The sequence below is a fragment of the Lepisma saccharinum genome, chromosome 15 (genome assembly GCF_977018435.1).
Source record: "Lepisma saccharinum chromosome 15, izLepSacc3.1, whole genome shotgun sequence".
In the NCBI taxonomy this organism is placed as follows: domain Eukaryota; kingdom Metazoa; phylum Arthropoda; class Insecta; order Zygentoma; family Lepismatidae; genus Lepisma; species Lepisma saccharinum.
In genome coordinates, this window is record NC_139243.1 from 44,679,092 (window position 1) to 44,697,148 (window position 18,057).

Sequence of the window (18,057 nt, forward strand, 5' to 3'; positions counted from 1 at the left end):
CATATCTCATATTTTGTAAATGCGAAATGTCATTGTTAAATGTTAGAAACTATTTCGTATTCCACCGTTAGTTCCAGATTAGCCACAGCATTCTGGAAACCAGCGTGAAACGTGTTTCCCACACTTCCAAGGTCAGGTGAACCCTTATCAGTTGCATTGGATGCCTGTGAACATGTTACTTCATACCTCATGGTACTGTGGTGGATTTCTTCCCCTTCCCCTTTTACCTTGAACGGAAGTTATCCCCGACTGGGCACGACGAATCAATCACAGAAAAGCAGACTGTCTAGTAAATCGCATGCCATGTATTATTTTGAGCTCCTAGGTTTTTTAAAGTGAAATAAAAAAAGTATGTAACATTAATTCATAATGGTTGACTTCTTTGGGTATTATTTCATGACTCCTTTCTACTTACTCCAATGAAACTTTTGTCTACTGTTTTCAGTAGATCAATAGGTGTTTTCAAAACATCTATGTTAAGATTTTTTAAATTTGAATTACAATTTGTGTGCCTGAAAACTTAGGGTATTTTACACCCGTCACGCTATACGGGGTCCAGCCCCTTATCATGACAAAATTAAAAGCGTGTCTGAAAACTAAAATATCCTTACCTGGGTTAAAAGCTGAGCCTGTAAAGCGACAGACAGTCAGCACAAACAAGGACAACACACACGCAGTCCTACAAAGATTATACTAACAGTAGGTCCAGGGTGTACTACATGGAAGTGAGGTTGGTTTAAATTTTAAATAGATATAAAAACAAATTGTTAGTGAGGAGGAATAATAAGTTATATTTACAGCTAACATGCTGAGCTAAACACACTACAAGGGTGTAAGGGATGACCTTCCACGAAGTATGTACACCCAATTGTTGCTTCCACGTAGTACACCCTGGACTTCAGTTTGCAGACGAACGAGGTTCTGGCGACTGGCCCCATGGCCAGTATAATTTTCTATGTTGTCCTGTGTTTGGTCCTTGTGGGTGCTGAGTGCCTTTACAGCCTCAGCTTTTAACCGAATTCAGAATATTTTAATATTTTAGTTACAACACGACGTTACAGTTATGTTATTTTAGTTCTGGTAAGGGGCTGGACCCCGTATAAAGTGACAGGTTCAAAATAGCCTAAGTGCTGACGCACCCAAAATTTTGAATTCAAATTGAAATTCAAACACACTACATGCAATATTACATGTGGTACTGAAGAGAATATTTCACTTGTAGTTCCTCAACTGTAATTACACATTACGCCTACTGAAAGTGTTCAGTAGGAAATCATTGATTTTGAGTAGATTTCCGAGAGACACAGTAGAATACTACAATTGATAACAGTAGATTCTGTCTACTGTAAACAGTAGAAATTACGTAGGTTTATAACGACGATGAGAATGAAACAGAGGTAAAAACAATGCTAATGAAATGCAGAAGCGACCTGGAGCAAACAGGAACGTAGAATGTCTGGCAGCGAGACGCAAGAGTTGATCAAGCGATTGTAGCATCAAATTTAGCTTAGAGCTCATAATTGATATTTCTACATGAGCTCAACATACAAGTTACATACAATGAGAGAATTGAATTGAGTTTACATCGCACGTGATATGAGTCGAAACTATTGTTGGAATTTGAACTGTGAAGTGAATCAATATTCAATTCGATTAACTAGTGAATGATGATGTGCTGAGATTTTGTAACGAGATGTGCCAAATGGCTGACAGTATAATAACTTATGGACACATTGATTTAATATATTTGAACAATCTTATAACGTACGATTTTGCATGAAATTTTATTACTTGAATCTACATCACTTCATTGCAAAGGCTACAAGGCATTTTATGGGTTGTAAAATTCTGTGTTCGATTCACCGTTCGGTTAACTCTGCGATTTTTATTCCTTATTAAACCGAAAAATTATTTATTGCATTTTACTTATTACGAAAATTCGTATATTATTTGCTTTGCGAAATGTAGAGAATATATTGTTTTTCATGCTTTTTACAAGAATACAACTATGCATGGTGAACAAAAAATAATGTAATATAAATACTATTCACAAAAGGATGTCAATAGTATTTATTTGTTTTGTTTCTTGATAATTTTCCCTAAAATAAAAATGTATAACTTTCGCTGTACATGACATTTCGTCGAATATGACACATGGATAACTTTTATGCAAATCCTAGTAAAATGATGAGAAATTCAAAAACATATTCTGAAAAATTATTTTTAAAAATAACATTGAAAAATCATTAGAAAGGAGTGTTATTTTTTTAAAAAAAATATATAACATTTTTATTTCTTTCAATTCCAAGGCCCTCACGGGCTGTAGAGCTGCGGGTTATTATTTATTTTTTATTTAATTAAATACAATACTTAGTTGCTATATATAATGATAATAAGGGTAATCGAACAGAAGTCAAACTTATAATCTTCGGCGTGTAATAATGATAGCCTATCACCGAATCACTTTACCATCATAAAATAAATTGAAGTTTTTTTCTCGGAAATTACTGGCTAGTGCACGCTGGAACCTTGCCATACGAATATCTACCCTACCACTACAAGAAGCCACGTCACAACCTCAATTCTCGAAGCTGTAGCCTCTCCATGTAAAACGATTGCGTCGTAAATATAGTAGATTTTGCTTAAATGTTTTGTGACATTCATACCACCTTTATTTCATTTGCTACAAAGGAGCGTTTGGGTGTGATGTTTATAAAGAGGCGGATGGGGATTGTAATTCTAATGCATATTGAACGAATTGGTCTTAACTCATAATCATGCCGTAAGAAGGAACGAACTCGTGGGGTAGTGGTTATCGCACTGGGTTGTCACTCTAATGGTCGTAGGTTCAAATCCGCACGGTGGCAAAAACTTTTCGTAAGCTTTATTCGTTCCCATTGATACTATTTGAATTAGTCTTCTTTGAAACTAACAACGAAAGATTATACAATTAACTCTATCTCTTTCAAAATGGTAATATGAGGACAGGTTCCTTCTTATAAGAATTGGAAATTTTAGTGGTCTCAACGCATCTAAAATCCAAAATACTAGATCGACGTTATTTTCTACTGAATTCTAAATCCACGTTATACACAGGGGCCTGGACCTACAGTTTAAAGTGAGATACGAACCACTATGTGTCTCCACTTGTTATCCTGCACTGAACGTAAAACAAACAGCTCTCCGCCCCCATTTTTAAAACAAATTTACATTAAATATGGTATTTATAAGATAATCATCATTGATTTGATTGTTTTTATTACTGAACGTCAAAGAAAACATTTTCCACAATCACCTCTTCGTCCCATCTCTCCCAATATCTTTCTGTCCCTCTCTTTTCCCCTTTCCCCACCCCCACACACATGTATCAAAATAAATATTTTCTTAGGTTTGTATGTGTATAAATATAACATTAAATACCCCCCAAAATACTATTTATTTTCTACTTTCCGTCACCCCTCTCCCACTCCCACAACCCGTCATTATTATTGGCGTTCGCCAGACCAAGTGGTAATGTATCGACGTCTTGTAATCGGTGTGTCCTTTTCCGAGTTCCAGTCAGGTCGCATAATGTTTCAGATTCCAATTTAAATGTATCCCGAGTCGTGATTAGCCTATGTGTGCAAAAAGTGATGTTAAAACGAACTCTTGACGCAAATAATACAAGTTGTGTATTTTCTTTCAGCTGTGGTTCCCTCTTTTTGCGAGAAATAACGAATTAACCTAATCATTAACTCAACAAATAAAAATGCATCTCTAAATTAATTAATGAAAACTGTTATTACACCCAAACCACTATTTTATCGTACATGTAAATGAAATGTCATCTCACGTAGTGAAAACAATGTGAACATTGTTCTAATGAGTGATATATGATTGTCAAACACATACATGAATACATTATATTAAGCTCTTGAACTATAATTGGGACAATTTAAAACTAATTTGAAACGATTAAAAGTATTAAAACGACAAAGTAAACTTTTGTGCAATCTTTCTGCCGATTCGCATTATTGAAACAATATTTAACCAATGGGGACGTTATCTCATATTTGAAAATGCTGCATTGGTTGAACTTCCTGTGGACAAGACCGTGAGTCACGCCTCCTGCTCCTCAGAATCGAACTTCACTCTGATTGGAGGATCGTATATTTCACAACACTTCCTTGTTTCAGAGCTACCAACATAATTTCGTAAGACGTTGGACTTAGAAAAAATCCATGCGACAGATTTTTTGAACATGACTGTACATACATGTCACATGTACAAAACGGATTATATTCGTCATGTATTTTCTGTCTTTCAAAAATACAGTGTGTGTGCTTATTTACCAGTATTAGCTAATGTGAAATTGAACGTGTTTAAGAAAATATTTCAAATCGTTTGTTCCTACACTATTGCTTTAGTACCGTCTTCTACCCCCTTTTGCGTGAATCACGAGGATAATGACGTCTTTGATATTACTACTACTATAATTTTTACTACTATTATTAAGAATAATAACACTATTATTATTACTTGCACGTTTATCCTGATGTTGGCCCCCTCCCAGACAAAAAAACCGTGGTTCCTCCTCTGGGCGTGCCCAAGAGGGGAGGTTGGTGGTGTTTCACAACCCCACTTTGGCCCAGTATTCGTAGAAAAAAGAACATCAGACGCAGGAAAAGATGGCAAAATGAGAACTGACTACAAAAAAAATATACGTAAACTCGTTTCGAAAATCCTGGGCACGCCACTGGAGTGCAATACCGTGGAGGCAGACGACTTCATCTCGTGAAATGAGTCAACAAAGCGAGCATTCTTTCAGAGATTATTTTTGAAGCAAATTATATTGTTGCACTCAGTGCCAGATCTACAAATCTTGCCCCCCTCAAAATATTGCCAAAGGCCCCCTCAACCTGAACCTACATACCTCCACACACACACACACATTATATATATATAATGTATATGTGTGTGTAATTCTTGATCTCATGTTGACAAAGTAACATACAAGAGCCTACAGGGTGATTCAAAAGTCCCTTAACACCCCCTATAAAAAGTAAACTAGTTAGACTGGGTACAATTGGTCATGGACGTCCGCCATATTGAATTGAACTATTTTTTTTAATGGGATGGGGTGACGTGCATTGACGTCCGCAGGACTTTTCGCAGGGAGGAGCAAGCAAGGATTTTCTTCCAAGGGGGCAAAGGATGCATATTTTTCCACATAATAGTTATGCCCCCTGTAAAAAAAACACTGCTAAAGTCTGAAATTATCATGCTCCTTAAACGTACTTATTATAATTAACATAAATTAATGTGAGTGAAATGAAATTGTGTGAAATATGTAATTTCTAGGTGGACATTAATTTTCCAGGATGGGGCGTGGCCCCTCCTTGACCCCCCTTCCGGACGTCCATGGTGATGTGCATAGGCGCCAATTTTTTTTAGAGTGGGGGGGGGAAAAGCTAAGTAAAGCATAAATACTGATTTCATTCTGTTTGCGGGGGGGGGGGGAAGTTGCTTTTTTATTTATTTATTTATTTTTGTTGGGACCTAATACACTTGAGTTAATCTCTGAAAAATTGTAATTACAATAACCAGCTTTTGCAACAAAACATATATATCAGGGTACATCGAACTTTATTAGCTGTACAAATAATAACTGTAGTCCTGTGATTATGTAATTATATAACACAATACTTTACATGTAACTTTTTACTGAGAATTTCATTATTCGGTTTATAATACTTATTCCTACAATCCTTTATAGGAGTGTAATATCTTCAGACATCTTTACAAAAAAAAAAAAAAAAAGAAGGCCCAAGATAAAACTTTCATCCAGACGAGGTTGATTTTTGGCGTCGCAACTGTCCACCCTGTCATAACATACCATTCATAATATACCATGCGTTTTCCTTAATTAAATGTCGGATTGAAAAAGGAAATACTGAAATAGTAAACTCACAAGCACAAGAAATACACTCAGAGTGATAGTTCAACATTATTGGTTCTGCCTATTTCAGAGCAGAATCCTGTGTAATTTTCCACTTGTTGTATGCGATGTACATGTATATGTGTGCAAAAGTTATGTAATACTTGTATGTTGAATGTTTTCGTACATTTGGCTCCCTATGGGGTGCGGGCGCAAACGTAAACTGGAGGGGCCGTGGCCGCCCTGGCTCCTCCGGTTTCGCCTGTTGTGATGTAATATGTATCTGACACTGTTTTATTTTCTCACACCTGGAAAATGATATATTTGTTACAATTATGCAGTCATAACTTTTTACTGATTAATAAGTTGAAGAAACCTTCATCACTGCATTTCTCGTGAAATCCTAGCCTGGGAGACCGGGGTGGGTGATCTAAGGGTCGGCAATTTTCCGGCTTTGTACCCGTTTAAAGCGGCTCCAGGGCCCACTCAGCCTGAAATCAAATGGTACCCGTGGGGGGGGGGGGTGGATTAAAGGCGGCCCCACATACCCTAAATGTGCCTTCATAGCACGGTGCTAAATGCACAGAGAACTTTAACATTACTTTTACATGTATATATTGTATTCATTTCTGTACCCCTGAGAAACTACCTTTATTTTTTATATACGCACATACGAACCCTCTACTATGTCAATGGCGGAGGGCCCCCTAAAGGCTTAGCTTGTCTCCAGGGCCCCCCGCAGTGCGGGGTTTTGCGGCTTGTAGATCCGGCACTGGTTGCACTTACTTTTATGATGTGTATTGTTTTTTAATTCAATGTAACGTTTTGACATAATCAATCGTTATCAATATTTATTTAAGATGAACTGAAACAATGAATAAAAATAACTAACCATAAAAGCAACGTAAAGTAAAAAAAATAATAACAAGAAGAAATCCGCATGGCAAATTATCGTTATCTTATCGTGCGATCGATATCATGCGTCTTTAAAACTGCACGCAATAAGTTGATTGTTTTCGTTATCTGAACCTTATTGTCTCCTTTACTATTGTCAGTTCCTCGCTGTTAATAACTGTGGGGTATGCACAGTGTATTCTATCACACATTGATAAGATATGCGTTTGTGTATTTTGTGATAGCCACGATTGCCTTGTTTTCTTGAGAAATCATTGTCAGTATGAATTAACAAGAACAATGAACCTTTATTATAACAAATGTATTGTTCTCTGGTTCAAAATATTGATGCGTATCTTGAATACAACACTCAAGGCGAAATGCAAAGGAAGTTGAAATCGGAATTATTTGGAACACCACACATAAATTATTCAATAGTCACCAAATAACAGCGGATATTCATTACGTAGCTTACCTGTAGATAAGATTGGAATAATTTACATAAAAACAAGTGCCCTGGCAATGAAATTAATGTCAAATAGATGAATAATTGAATATTTATCGAATAACAAAAATGATGTTACATATAGTTGGTGAAAAGTAAGTTTCTGATTAATATTTTATGCATATTATTTTGAGTAGTAGTGTACATAAATCTTCTTTGTAATGTCATTCAAAGCCGTATGATCCCAATATAATCCTTGCCTTCTAAAAGTTCAGAGGAAATTAATAACCATCGATTATCCTATGCAATAAATTCCAATATTTTCATTACTTAATTTTAGTACTTGGTAAGTCTTTCGGGGGGTTCGAACCCTTGAACCCCCTAAATACGTCCTTCCTGTCCTTCAAAGCCGTATGATCCCAATATAATCCTTGTCTTCCAGTAAGTTCAGAGGAAATTATACAACAAATGCTAAACGAGTATATTTACATTATTTAATTTTTGTACTTAATAAGTCTTTCGAGTGGGAGGTGGGGGAGGGGTCCGGACCCCCTAAATACGTCGTTCCTGTCCTTTAAAGTCGTATGATCCCAATATAATCCTTGTCTTCCAATAAGTACAATATACAACAAATGCTAAACGAGTATATTTACATTATTTAATTTTCGTATTTAATAAGTCTTTCGAGTGGGAGGTGGGGGAGGGGTCCGGACCCCATAAATACGTCCTTCCTGTCCCGTCAAAGCCGTATGATCCCAATATAATCCTCGTCTTCCAATAAGTTGAGGAAATTATACAACAGAGGTTAACGAATATATTTTTCATTATTTAATTTTAGTAGTTGATAATTCTTTCGTGAAGGAGGGGCGGGGTCCGGAGCCCTTGAACCCCCCCCTCCCTAAATGTGTCCTTGGTCAGAACATCATGTTTCCGTATTCTTCTACTTAATCCAACGGATAAACGGTTTCACGAAGTTTCGAAAGTTGCAAGAACGAGATATTTTATAACAAGAGGTCATATAATGTAATCCTCAAGTGACTACAATTTCCCATTAACTTATAAGATATTCTTGAATGGGGTATGCAAAAGTTAATAAGAAAATAGAATGACCATGTATTTCAGTATATTAATGGAATTAAATGCGAATAAATAAAGGCATTGGTGCATGGGCGTCCGGAAGGGGGGGCAAGGGGGTGCAAAATAAAAGTCCACCAAAAATTATATATTTCACACATAAATTTCATTTTAGCTACAATAATATGTGTTAATTATTGCATGAACACCATAAATTCTAATTTAAGCAATTTTTTGGGGGGAACAACAATATTTTTGTGGAAAATGTGCCTTGTTTGTCCCCCTTAAAAAATACCTTCCTTGCCCCTCCCTAAAAAAATCCTGCGGACGTCCATGCATTGGTGTAGAATATGCATTTATCCAATAATAAATGGGCATAAAGTATTTTTTAAAAAAATAACTATGTTATTAAAACTAAACTCCGTGACGCAACAACCCCTTGGAGCGTTTTTTTTTAATTGGGTGACGTGTGGTCAGTGCATAGAGTCCCATTGCCGTTGTTTTCTTGCTTTCGAGACCGAAGCCCACTACTTTTGAAGTATCTCCCCGATTGTCCTCATGATGCTGGGTCAACGCCGAAATTTTGGGGGCTCCAACTGGGATTCGAACCCTAGACCACTCGAACCAAAGTCGGGAGCGGTAACCATTTGGCAACGCAGTTTATAATAATTGTTACTTTTATTAATATTTTTCTATTATTGAATTATATTACATCGGCCAGGCCGAGCTTTGCTGCAGCTATAAAGCCAATGGCGTGCGCACGGGGGGGCAAGGGGACCAGTTGCCCTTTTTAATTATCTTACTTAGAAATTTAGTGTGGAGAAATGTTATTACCGTTATTAAACAATACTTTAAAAATTAAAGTATTTTCAAGACGACGAAAGTTCAAAACAACTACGGTGGGATTATTTCCTATGTACCGTAATTGAACTATCTCACTTCGTTCTCTAGCAAATTACTTGTTATTAAGACTCAAGCATTTTATTCGTTAGCCTAGTTGTGTTACACCTATGTGGTCGAAGATTAAACTGGTAACACATTGGAAATGAATAAATTATGTGTGGTTGTTTTGTATTTGCTGTACTGTCATGTTTGTATGCAAATTAGTCTGGACCACATAGAAAGAAAATAAAGGGGGAGGGGAACAGAGAACTTTTGTGATTTTCTTTGGGTCCGGACCAGTGATGTGCGTCTACGCGTAAACAACGATAGTCTACATTCTACACGTAGACTATTTTATACACTTAGATTACGTAATCTATGTAAACAACGTGGTGAAAGGTGATAACTTAGCAAAGGGCGCCGTGGAATTAGAAGAAAATTATACTGCGTATCAGTTGCTGATGTGGGAGAAGAAATTTTCATACTCTTTCTTCCAAATTCGAACAATTCCTCACCTAGGAAGAAACCTAATATAGGAAATATTCTAGTGTTTTATGGGGAATAGACAACTTTTGCCTCACGACTGCCATCTGTTGTTGTTTTTTGCATACTATTTATCTTCTTCCATAGTTGATAATAGAAGAGAAGAGAAATTTGTTGTAAATAGGATTCTTTTCATTTCGTTAGGAACCAATATAGTTGAAAATGTCACTTTCCATTCATGAAACCCTTGAAAATTAATTTTAATGCATTCTGTCTACGTAGTCTATGTAAACTACAACCCAATGTAATCTACTCGTAGATTACATGTAGACAACGCATGTAGACGTAAACTTATAGTCTAAGGCACATCACTGGTTCGGACACACACTATGTGCGTCCCTGTTTCGTACCCATCAATAGAATAAAACAGTGAGATGGAATGAGGTTTTTCTTTCTACGACTGAACTTGCATCAAGGCTTTTGACTCCGTTAATGGGAGGGTTTGCGCATGCCTAAAAGCGGAGAAATCCAGATGCATGGAAAAAAAATGTAATCGGGTGTCACTTTAAGGCAGGATTTCAGTTACCACTTTGGTTCTCTCCGAGTTCTTTGCTGCTTTTATTTGGAAATTTTGATTAACTCAAAATTTCTGGGAAGGGCCCGTAGCCAGGATTTTATTTCGGGGGGGGGGGGGCTTATCCCTTATCAGCAGAGGCGTCGCCATTAATAAAACTTTATTAGTTGAAATAATTATGACAATAATAATTATTGCCACGCTTATAATTGTCATTTTACAATAATAAGTTATTAAAAATAAATCAATTTTAATCCAAATTTATTGTTATTATTATTATTATAATTATAAATGGAGGGACTTTACTACTCCATCCACCGATGAGTGACATTTTTGTTACATTTTGTACAGTTAGTGTACTGAAATTCATAGATATTGTACTTCGTTATTAACTTTTACACATTCCGTTCCAAAAAAGAAGTTAGGGGCAAATTTTTCTCATAAAGTTTATATTGTGTGACCTCTCACAAAAAAAAAACTATAAATTTTGGGAGCTGTGGATCCATTTATTATTTGGATTAAATTGTAGAATATAAAAATATAAGCTGGTTTCTCTATTATACACTAAACTTTTTTCGCTCTAATGTTTAATCTTGCTAAGGAAGTAAAATTAATTACCACTATACACTATTCAAAGGGGGGGGGGGGTTGCTGTACGCCAGTGGGGTTCATATTTTTTTATCTCAGACTTTGTCCCTTTATACAGTATTTTGTCTCCAGTTATTTCCTCAGCTTATTCCTCCTTGGAGTATTCGTTTGTGCGGAGGATGTGTTGTATCTCTTTGATCGACACTCCAAAGAATGGGCTGAAAACCAGCATGACTTAACAATGTCCTTCACAGCGCTGGCCTTGACAAGAAGAGGATCTTCTCGCACCTAGTTATTCTTTCCTTCTGAACCGTGTCCTGGAGGAAGGAAATACAATGCTGACGTAACAGAATGAAAAATTCATGCAAGAAAATATGCCTCGCCATCTCGCCTGTAATTTCAATGTGCTTTATGCGGTGGCAGGTTCGCGACCATCTCTCGTATTAAACCACTAAGTTTATATTGTTAATTTTAAACGCCATCCCGGAAGTGATAGCTTAATTTAAACGTCGACGGGTGGTGAATGCTATCACTCTTTTGTTAATTAACGTTTTATTGTTAATTTAGACATTTCGAAGACGATCACTTAATTTTTAGAACCTCAAAGCAGAAGGGATCACTTTTGGTTTCTTAATGACTTATTGTTCGTTTGAATCGAATTGTTGTGTTAAGTCCACTTTATGCACATATAAGCTAATTGGGACTGGACCTACAGCAGTGTTCAGAAAGTTACTTTTTAAAAGATAACTAGTTAGTTACTTGCTTAAAAAAGTAACAGAGTTACAGTTACTCATTTTAAAAAGTAACTCAGTTACAGTTACTTTCTACTGGATTTTTTGTATAATTACATCACCACATTAGTACAGTGAATTTTTTGTCCAGCTAATAGAAGTTTGATGTACACTGATATATGTTTTGTTGTCAAAGCTAGTTAATATAATTACAATTTTTCAAAGGTTAACTCAAGTGTATTAGGTCCCAACTAAGAAAAACAAAACTTTGCCCCCCCTCGAAAACAGAAATAAATCAAAATTTATGCTTTACTTAGTTTCGCCCTCCCCCCAAATCTCTGAAGAAATCGGCGCCTATGCACATCATTCCCCTCCCATTTAAAATTTTTTGAGTTGAATTCATTGTGGCGGCCACGAATATGGCGGACGTCCGCTTGGAACACACCAATGTGGTTCCTCTTAAGCCTAACCTGTTTCTATGATGACCAATTGTACCCAGCCAGCCTTACTCCTTTACTTTACTTTTGAATCACCCTGTAGGCCCTTGTACATTGTCAACATGGGATCAAGAATTACACACATACATTATATATATATATATATATATATATATATATATATATATATATATATATATATATATATATATATACATACACACACACACACAAGGGCAAACTGACAGCAATAGGAAAGAATTCTCCTCCTAATCTAATCTTCCTCTCTTCATAGGTATGCATATCGCTTTAGAATTGAGGACTACCAAAGAAAGATGAAGCGTACGATAAACCAGTCACTCTGAAATGAAAATGCCTGGAACCCAGTGCCTACCAAGTGGCCATGGATAGGAGACAAATTAGTTCAACAACTTTCTCTTTTCCTCTTCTATTGTTTGCAGGCAGGAATTAATGTAACAAAGGATGGACATTTCGCAGCAAATCTAGTAGTTTATCGATGGTTCCGGTTCACTTTAAGTCATAAATCACCAATAATTTACGACACTTATGCAGCAACATAAGTGGCATGAAGTAACTGTAAAAGTTACTGCTGAAACGTTACTTGTATTGGAAGAAAGTAACTATGTTACAGTTACAGCTACTTGGTTTTAAAAGTAACTAGTTAGTTACATTTCTTCAAAAAAGTAACTGTTACTTGTAACTGGGTTACTTGTAACTAGTTACTTCTAAACACTGACCTACAGTTTAAAGTTGAATCCAAACCACTGTGCATTGTGCCTCCACCGGGAATCGAACCTAGGAGTTATTTTTTGTTTTCGTCACTTTAGGATGGCTTATGCCGCCACAGAAAGGGCAAGCGCAGCCATCCCCTGTGGTCCACCAGTTTCCTTACCACCTCCACAAACCAAAAATTATTTCTTTAACCCCTTGATTACAAGGCGACTGCAACATGTACCACGCCCAGTGGCGTGGCGTGACTTTTTCAAAAGTGTTACCGACCATCAGTACGACAATTATGCCTGCTAGATGTTATCACCCCCCGCCCCCGGTAAAGAAAACATGTCTTCGAGATAGATATTTGTTCATTTCGTTCTTGTTTTGCAATCAGCACAGTGATTTAGCCACAAACAGTCTTAGAAAGAACTACCCCTCATGAGACAGTTACCACGAAAATCCAATGAATAGTGGTCGAGAGCCTTGTCAATTCTTTGTCTGTCTCTATTTCTGTGCAATGACGTGCAAAGGAGAAGACGAAGAACCACACTTTCCTCGCGTCAGTTTGATGTTTGTGGGGTGAGCAGACGACAGAACTCCGCTCCTCCCGTGAAGTCCAGCTGTACGTACTACTGTTGCCAACTTAGTATTTTGGAGCAAGGTTTGTCCAAATCGCGAATCACACCAAGGAACTATATTTTCGTCTAAACCTAACTGATCTCATTTGTAGTTAAATCCAGCCTTGGCTTTGCAGTCTACCTCTAGTTGCTTCACAGAAATAGTATCCCCATTTCAGGTGGGATTTAGTGCTTTTCTGCCAATCCAATGTGACAACACTGGCCTGTGTCCGGCACGCCTCACCGGTAACTGGGCCCCTAAACAGGCATATGAATAACCCCAGAGCAGTCTTGCCGCATAGTCTTTCCCTGCTGTTCCCTTGCATTGGCGCCTTCTCCTCTTGTTACCTCCTGAAGGTAGCAGTACGGCCTCCCTCTTCTCTTCTGTCGGCTTCAGAAAAAAAAATGTCCTCTGCAATATCTACTCGACGGCAACGCTGTTGGTTAACGTATTTAACAATGTTGTCATTTTATTGAAGCAACTTTTTAATTCTTTACATTTTGCTGTTACCGAGGCCCCCTTATTCAGTTCTGCACAGTGATGAATTCAAGGGATCCCCTCCAGAAATAGAAAAGTCCCCCCCCTCGAAAATTCCAATAACCTGGTAGAACATTCAGACAATAGCTAAGAAATTTGGCAATCATATTTACTTTGGGTTTCTTTCATTTACTTTAATATAACATAGAACATACTTTTCTGGCTTTTTAGTTTTTAGTAATAAGCGCTGATTCAGCCATCTTCTTAATTAAAAGTTAATAAAGTGAATTAATTTAAATTATCGGCTGTTATTAAAACTCAACAATGGACATGTGTAAACTTCGTACCAGCTAACTGTAGACCAGGCGAACGAGAACAAGTCTTTGTGCAAGTAGTGACGCGAGACGGCTCCACCAATGAACAGTGAGAGAAACGGGATTGTGTAATGGGCGACGGGAGATACCCGATATCCTCCTTCTCTCTGTAAGGGTTTTGAAAAGGATAATACCAAATGCACATGGCAAACGGACCATATTTTTGTCTCCAGGTCCATACGATTGGTTTAGAATTTCTTAGGGAAATATTAGGGATAAAACTGCAAGAGCAAATTTTGACAAGCTGTGCATTTAACGTACGAACTAAGGTCTGGACCGTACGTCCGTACATGCCATGAAATTTTCGTACATGTACGGTCAGGACTGTACAGTTGGCAACTCTGCACTTTCACCATTCGATTTTCCTACTCCTCCTCTGCCGATATGCGCGGTTCTGCTCTACAGTTAGCTGGGACAGGGTATAGAGTGGCAGGACTGGTGTAATGTAAGCTTCTAGCGTAACAAATTTCAACTTCTTGTAGGTATTTTAACGAATAGTTAGTCAACGCAAGGTATCTTACGCTTTAATTTAATTTATATGGTTTTTGATTATGTTAATTATTATTGTATTGGCTATAAGTCCCGATGCCAGAGCCTCATTAGCCTGCAAAATGCAGTCCAGGTGTATTAAGTGGAAGGGAGGTTGGCATTCGGGTATCTTCGCAAAGGGTTACACCTTACACCCCAACAATTGACATTTTGGTGTCTTCAGAAAGGTTCCCCTCTTACATCTCAACCCTCTTTGAGATTGTGTTGTAAACTTTTCATGTGTGTTTGTGATTGTTCTCATTAATTTTATTGTATTACCATTCATCCTCATCATTACAATTAGAAAAAGTGGCAAATCATCTTTCTCCTTTTCAGCTTCCAAAGCATGGGAACATCACATGCATAAACAACCCTATAAATTTCAGATATAAAATAAAAGATCTTCTGTTAATGGAACAATGTCAGAGTTGCTGCACACACTATATGGAATTGTATTATTATATTAATACTAGTACTATTGCCTTTTGTATTTGTATTATACATTTTTTGTATCGATCTAATGTTTGTGTATTTCTTTCAGGTGTATCTGTATATGTATTATTTTATACCTAGCTTACTGCTTCATACGCAATTCATCATATAGTTATGTATCATTATATTGACAAGGGTTAGGTGGGAGAACAGCATAGGCTGGACCTTGCCCGCTCAATAAAGATATTATTATTATTATGTTAGGTGGCAGAGCAGCCCTTGGCTGAACATCACCTGCTTAATAAAGAACATTTATTATTATAATAATAATAATTATGATTATTATTAAAATCAAAGTAAAATAAAACAAATCAATCAATCTTGTGTTCATAACGTTTTACAGATTCATGGTATGTGGATCACACTGGAGCAACTCTCTATGCGAAGAGTCAAATTGAAGCTGTTGGGAAAGATCTACAAGAGAACCTATATGGTAATCCTCATGCACTGAGCCTAAGCAGCAAACACACAACAGATGAAATTGATCAAATCAGATACAGGTAATATGGTAATAAAGAATTATCCATTATGTATGCACGTACGTTAAGTACAGATGTTAGTAGTTACCTGCACATTTTATCATGTACAGAAATACTTCAAACCAGGTTGCCAAAAAAAAGTGAGAATTTTATATTTAAACTCAATTCCATCCAATGTAAGAAAAAATTCGTGTATCAGTTTAAAACATTTGTGCAATAGTAAAGTTATGATCACTTTATGTAGATTTTAAAGAATTTCAACTGCAAATTACAATGAAAATCTGGATGTTATTACAAGAAAGTATTCATTAATGGCAAGTACATTCTTTTTGTTTTTCTGTACAGAAAATTACATGTTGCGACCAGGCACGTATCTAGAAATATATTTCATGGGGGTCCGAACAAAGTGTCCCAGAAATAATAATAATAATAATGTTTAAATTAAAACAATTAAATTAAATATTAATTAAGATATGTAAATGTATTAATATTGCATTTTTATTATTACATGAATACTTAATAAGATGGTATAAGAATATAAATAGAGAATATATTTATTATCTAGTTTGCGTGTATTGCCAAATTTGTATAAAAACAATGAAATTAAAGTCAAATAGATAATGAATTGAATATTTATTGAATAATAAAAAAGGATGTTCCTGATTAACATTTTATGCATATTTTCATATGTAGTAGTGTGCATAAAACTTCTTTGGTACTGTATGATTCCAATATAATAATCCTTGTCTTCCAAGTTCATAGGAAATAAATAACAATCGATTATAGTACAACAAATGCTAAAAAGTACATTTTCATTATTTTAATTTAGTACTTGGTAAGTCTTTCGGGGGGAGGGGGTCTGGCTATGGACCCCTCCCCGTAAATACATCCTTGGTTGCAACTTTGTAGGAAATCTTCTCTTAATAGACTCATATTCATATACTCCTGTGTAATATACATGGCTTGGAAAATTAATAGTGGCAACTATTTATTCTCAAATGATACAAAAGAGATATATCTGTGAAACTTTTACAGCCCTTTGATGTAGTCACCAGCATTGCGTACAACATTGCCAGCAATGTGGAAGGCAGTGCCTGTTTTGTTGATGATTTGAATGGAGTGGTCTATTTCCTGAAGAATCACTGGAACAGTTCGGGAGCTTCATCTTAGGATTCAAATCAAAGTCACAGGCTGGTAGAGCATCTGCCAGCCTCATCGAGCTGACAAATCAGCAGTGGCGGTGCCAGAATTAATCACCTGGGGGTGCTGAGGGGGAGCAGAATGAAATTTAGGGGGTGCGACGTTGAAAATAAAGAAAACATAATCAACATTTATTAGGCATCTATGATAATATGCTAATGAAACTGAAGAATACTAATGACTTGCTTCATTTTTGCCTGATTTTAGCACAACAACTACGTTTGGAAATTTGAAAAGAATAGCTTGTTCAAGGGAGGCCAATGGCATATATGGAGAACTGGAGGATATTTTTCATAGACAGTCAAGCAAGGCAAGGCATTTTTCCATGGAAAGGAATATCCCCCCCCTCCCCTAATAGCATTGCTCACTCTCTCTAAAAAGAAATCTTCAGTTTCAAGTTACCATGCTCCTGCAATGCTCTTATAATAATTAACATAAATGACTGTGACTGAAATGTACACTTTACATTGACATCTATTGTTTTAAGTCCACTTGATAGACTAATCGGGACTGGATATGCAGTTTAAAATGGGATCCGAACCACTATGTGCCTCCACCGGGTATCAAACCCGGGATTACAAGGCTCAAGCAGTTGAGGTACGCAATTCAGTTATTAATCAAATGTCAAATACATTATATAATTAACAACAACTGCTGAGTGTTCAGTTTGCGTGCTTTGGGTAAGGGAAAGAAATCGGTAGTATGCAACCTAAAGTTCTGCAATTTGAAAAATAAAATAACACAATAAATACGAAATCATGTAGTCACTTTTATGTAATTATCAATTCACTTTTTTTTATTATTATTACTGCTTCACTTTTCTGAAAATGTTCCATTGCTTTGTTACCCCTCTTGTCGTTTTACATAATGCATAACCTACATTTTGTCTGCCCAGATGCTGTGGTGTCAGGACAAAACTATAAGTGCACAGCAACTTCTTAGTTAAAATCCCTTGGGCCACACTGTCCCTAATAACGAATTATAACATTTCTTCGCAACAGTCTTTGAAAAAGTCTGAAATGGTATGTTTCTAGAACATATAGAACGAATCAAGAAGGAAACTACCATCACGATTAAACTCCCGTTAAATAATTTTCCGAAAATGACCTGATGATACTTGAAAGCAACT

At 36.5% G+C, this 18,057-nt stretch overlaps 1 protein-coding gene across 1 annotated transcript in view; it reads left to right on the plus strand.

Moving 5' to 3' along the window:
* Positions 1–18,057, plus strand: part of mal (molybdenum cofactor sulfurase) — a 105,052-nt gene that overhangs the window by 43,620 nt on the left and 43,375 nt on the right. Inside the window, exon 2 of the mRNA XM_083136934.1 lies at positions 15,593–15,749. Coding sequence (XP_082993060.1) covers positions 15,593–15,749 — 157 coding nt within the window. The remainder of the gene's footprint in view (positions 1–15,592; positions 15,750–18,057) is intronic.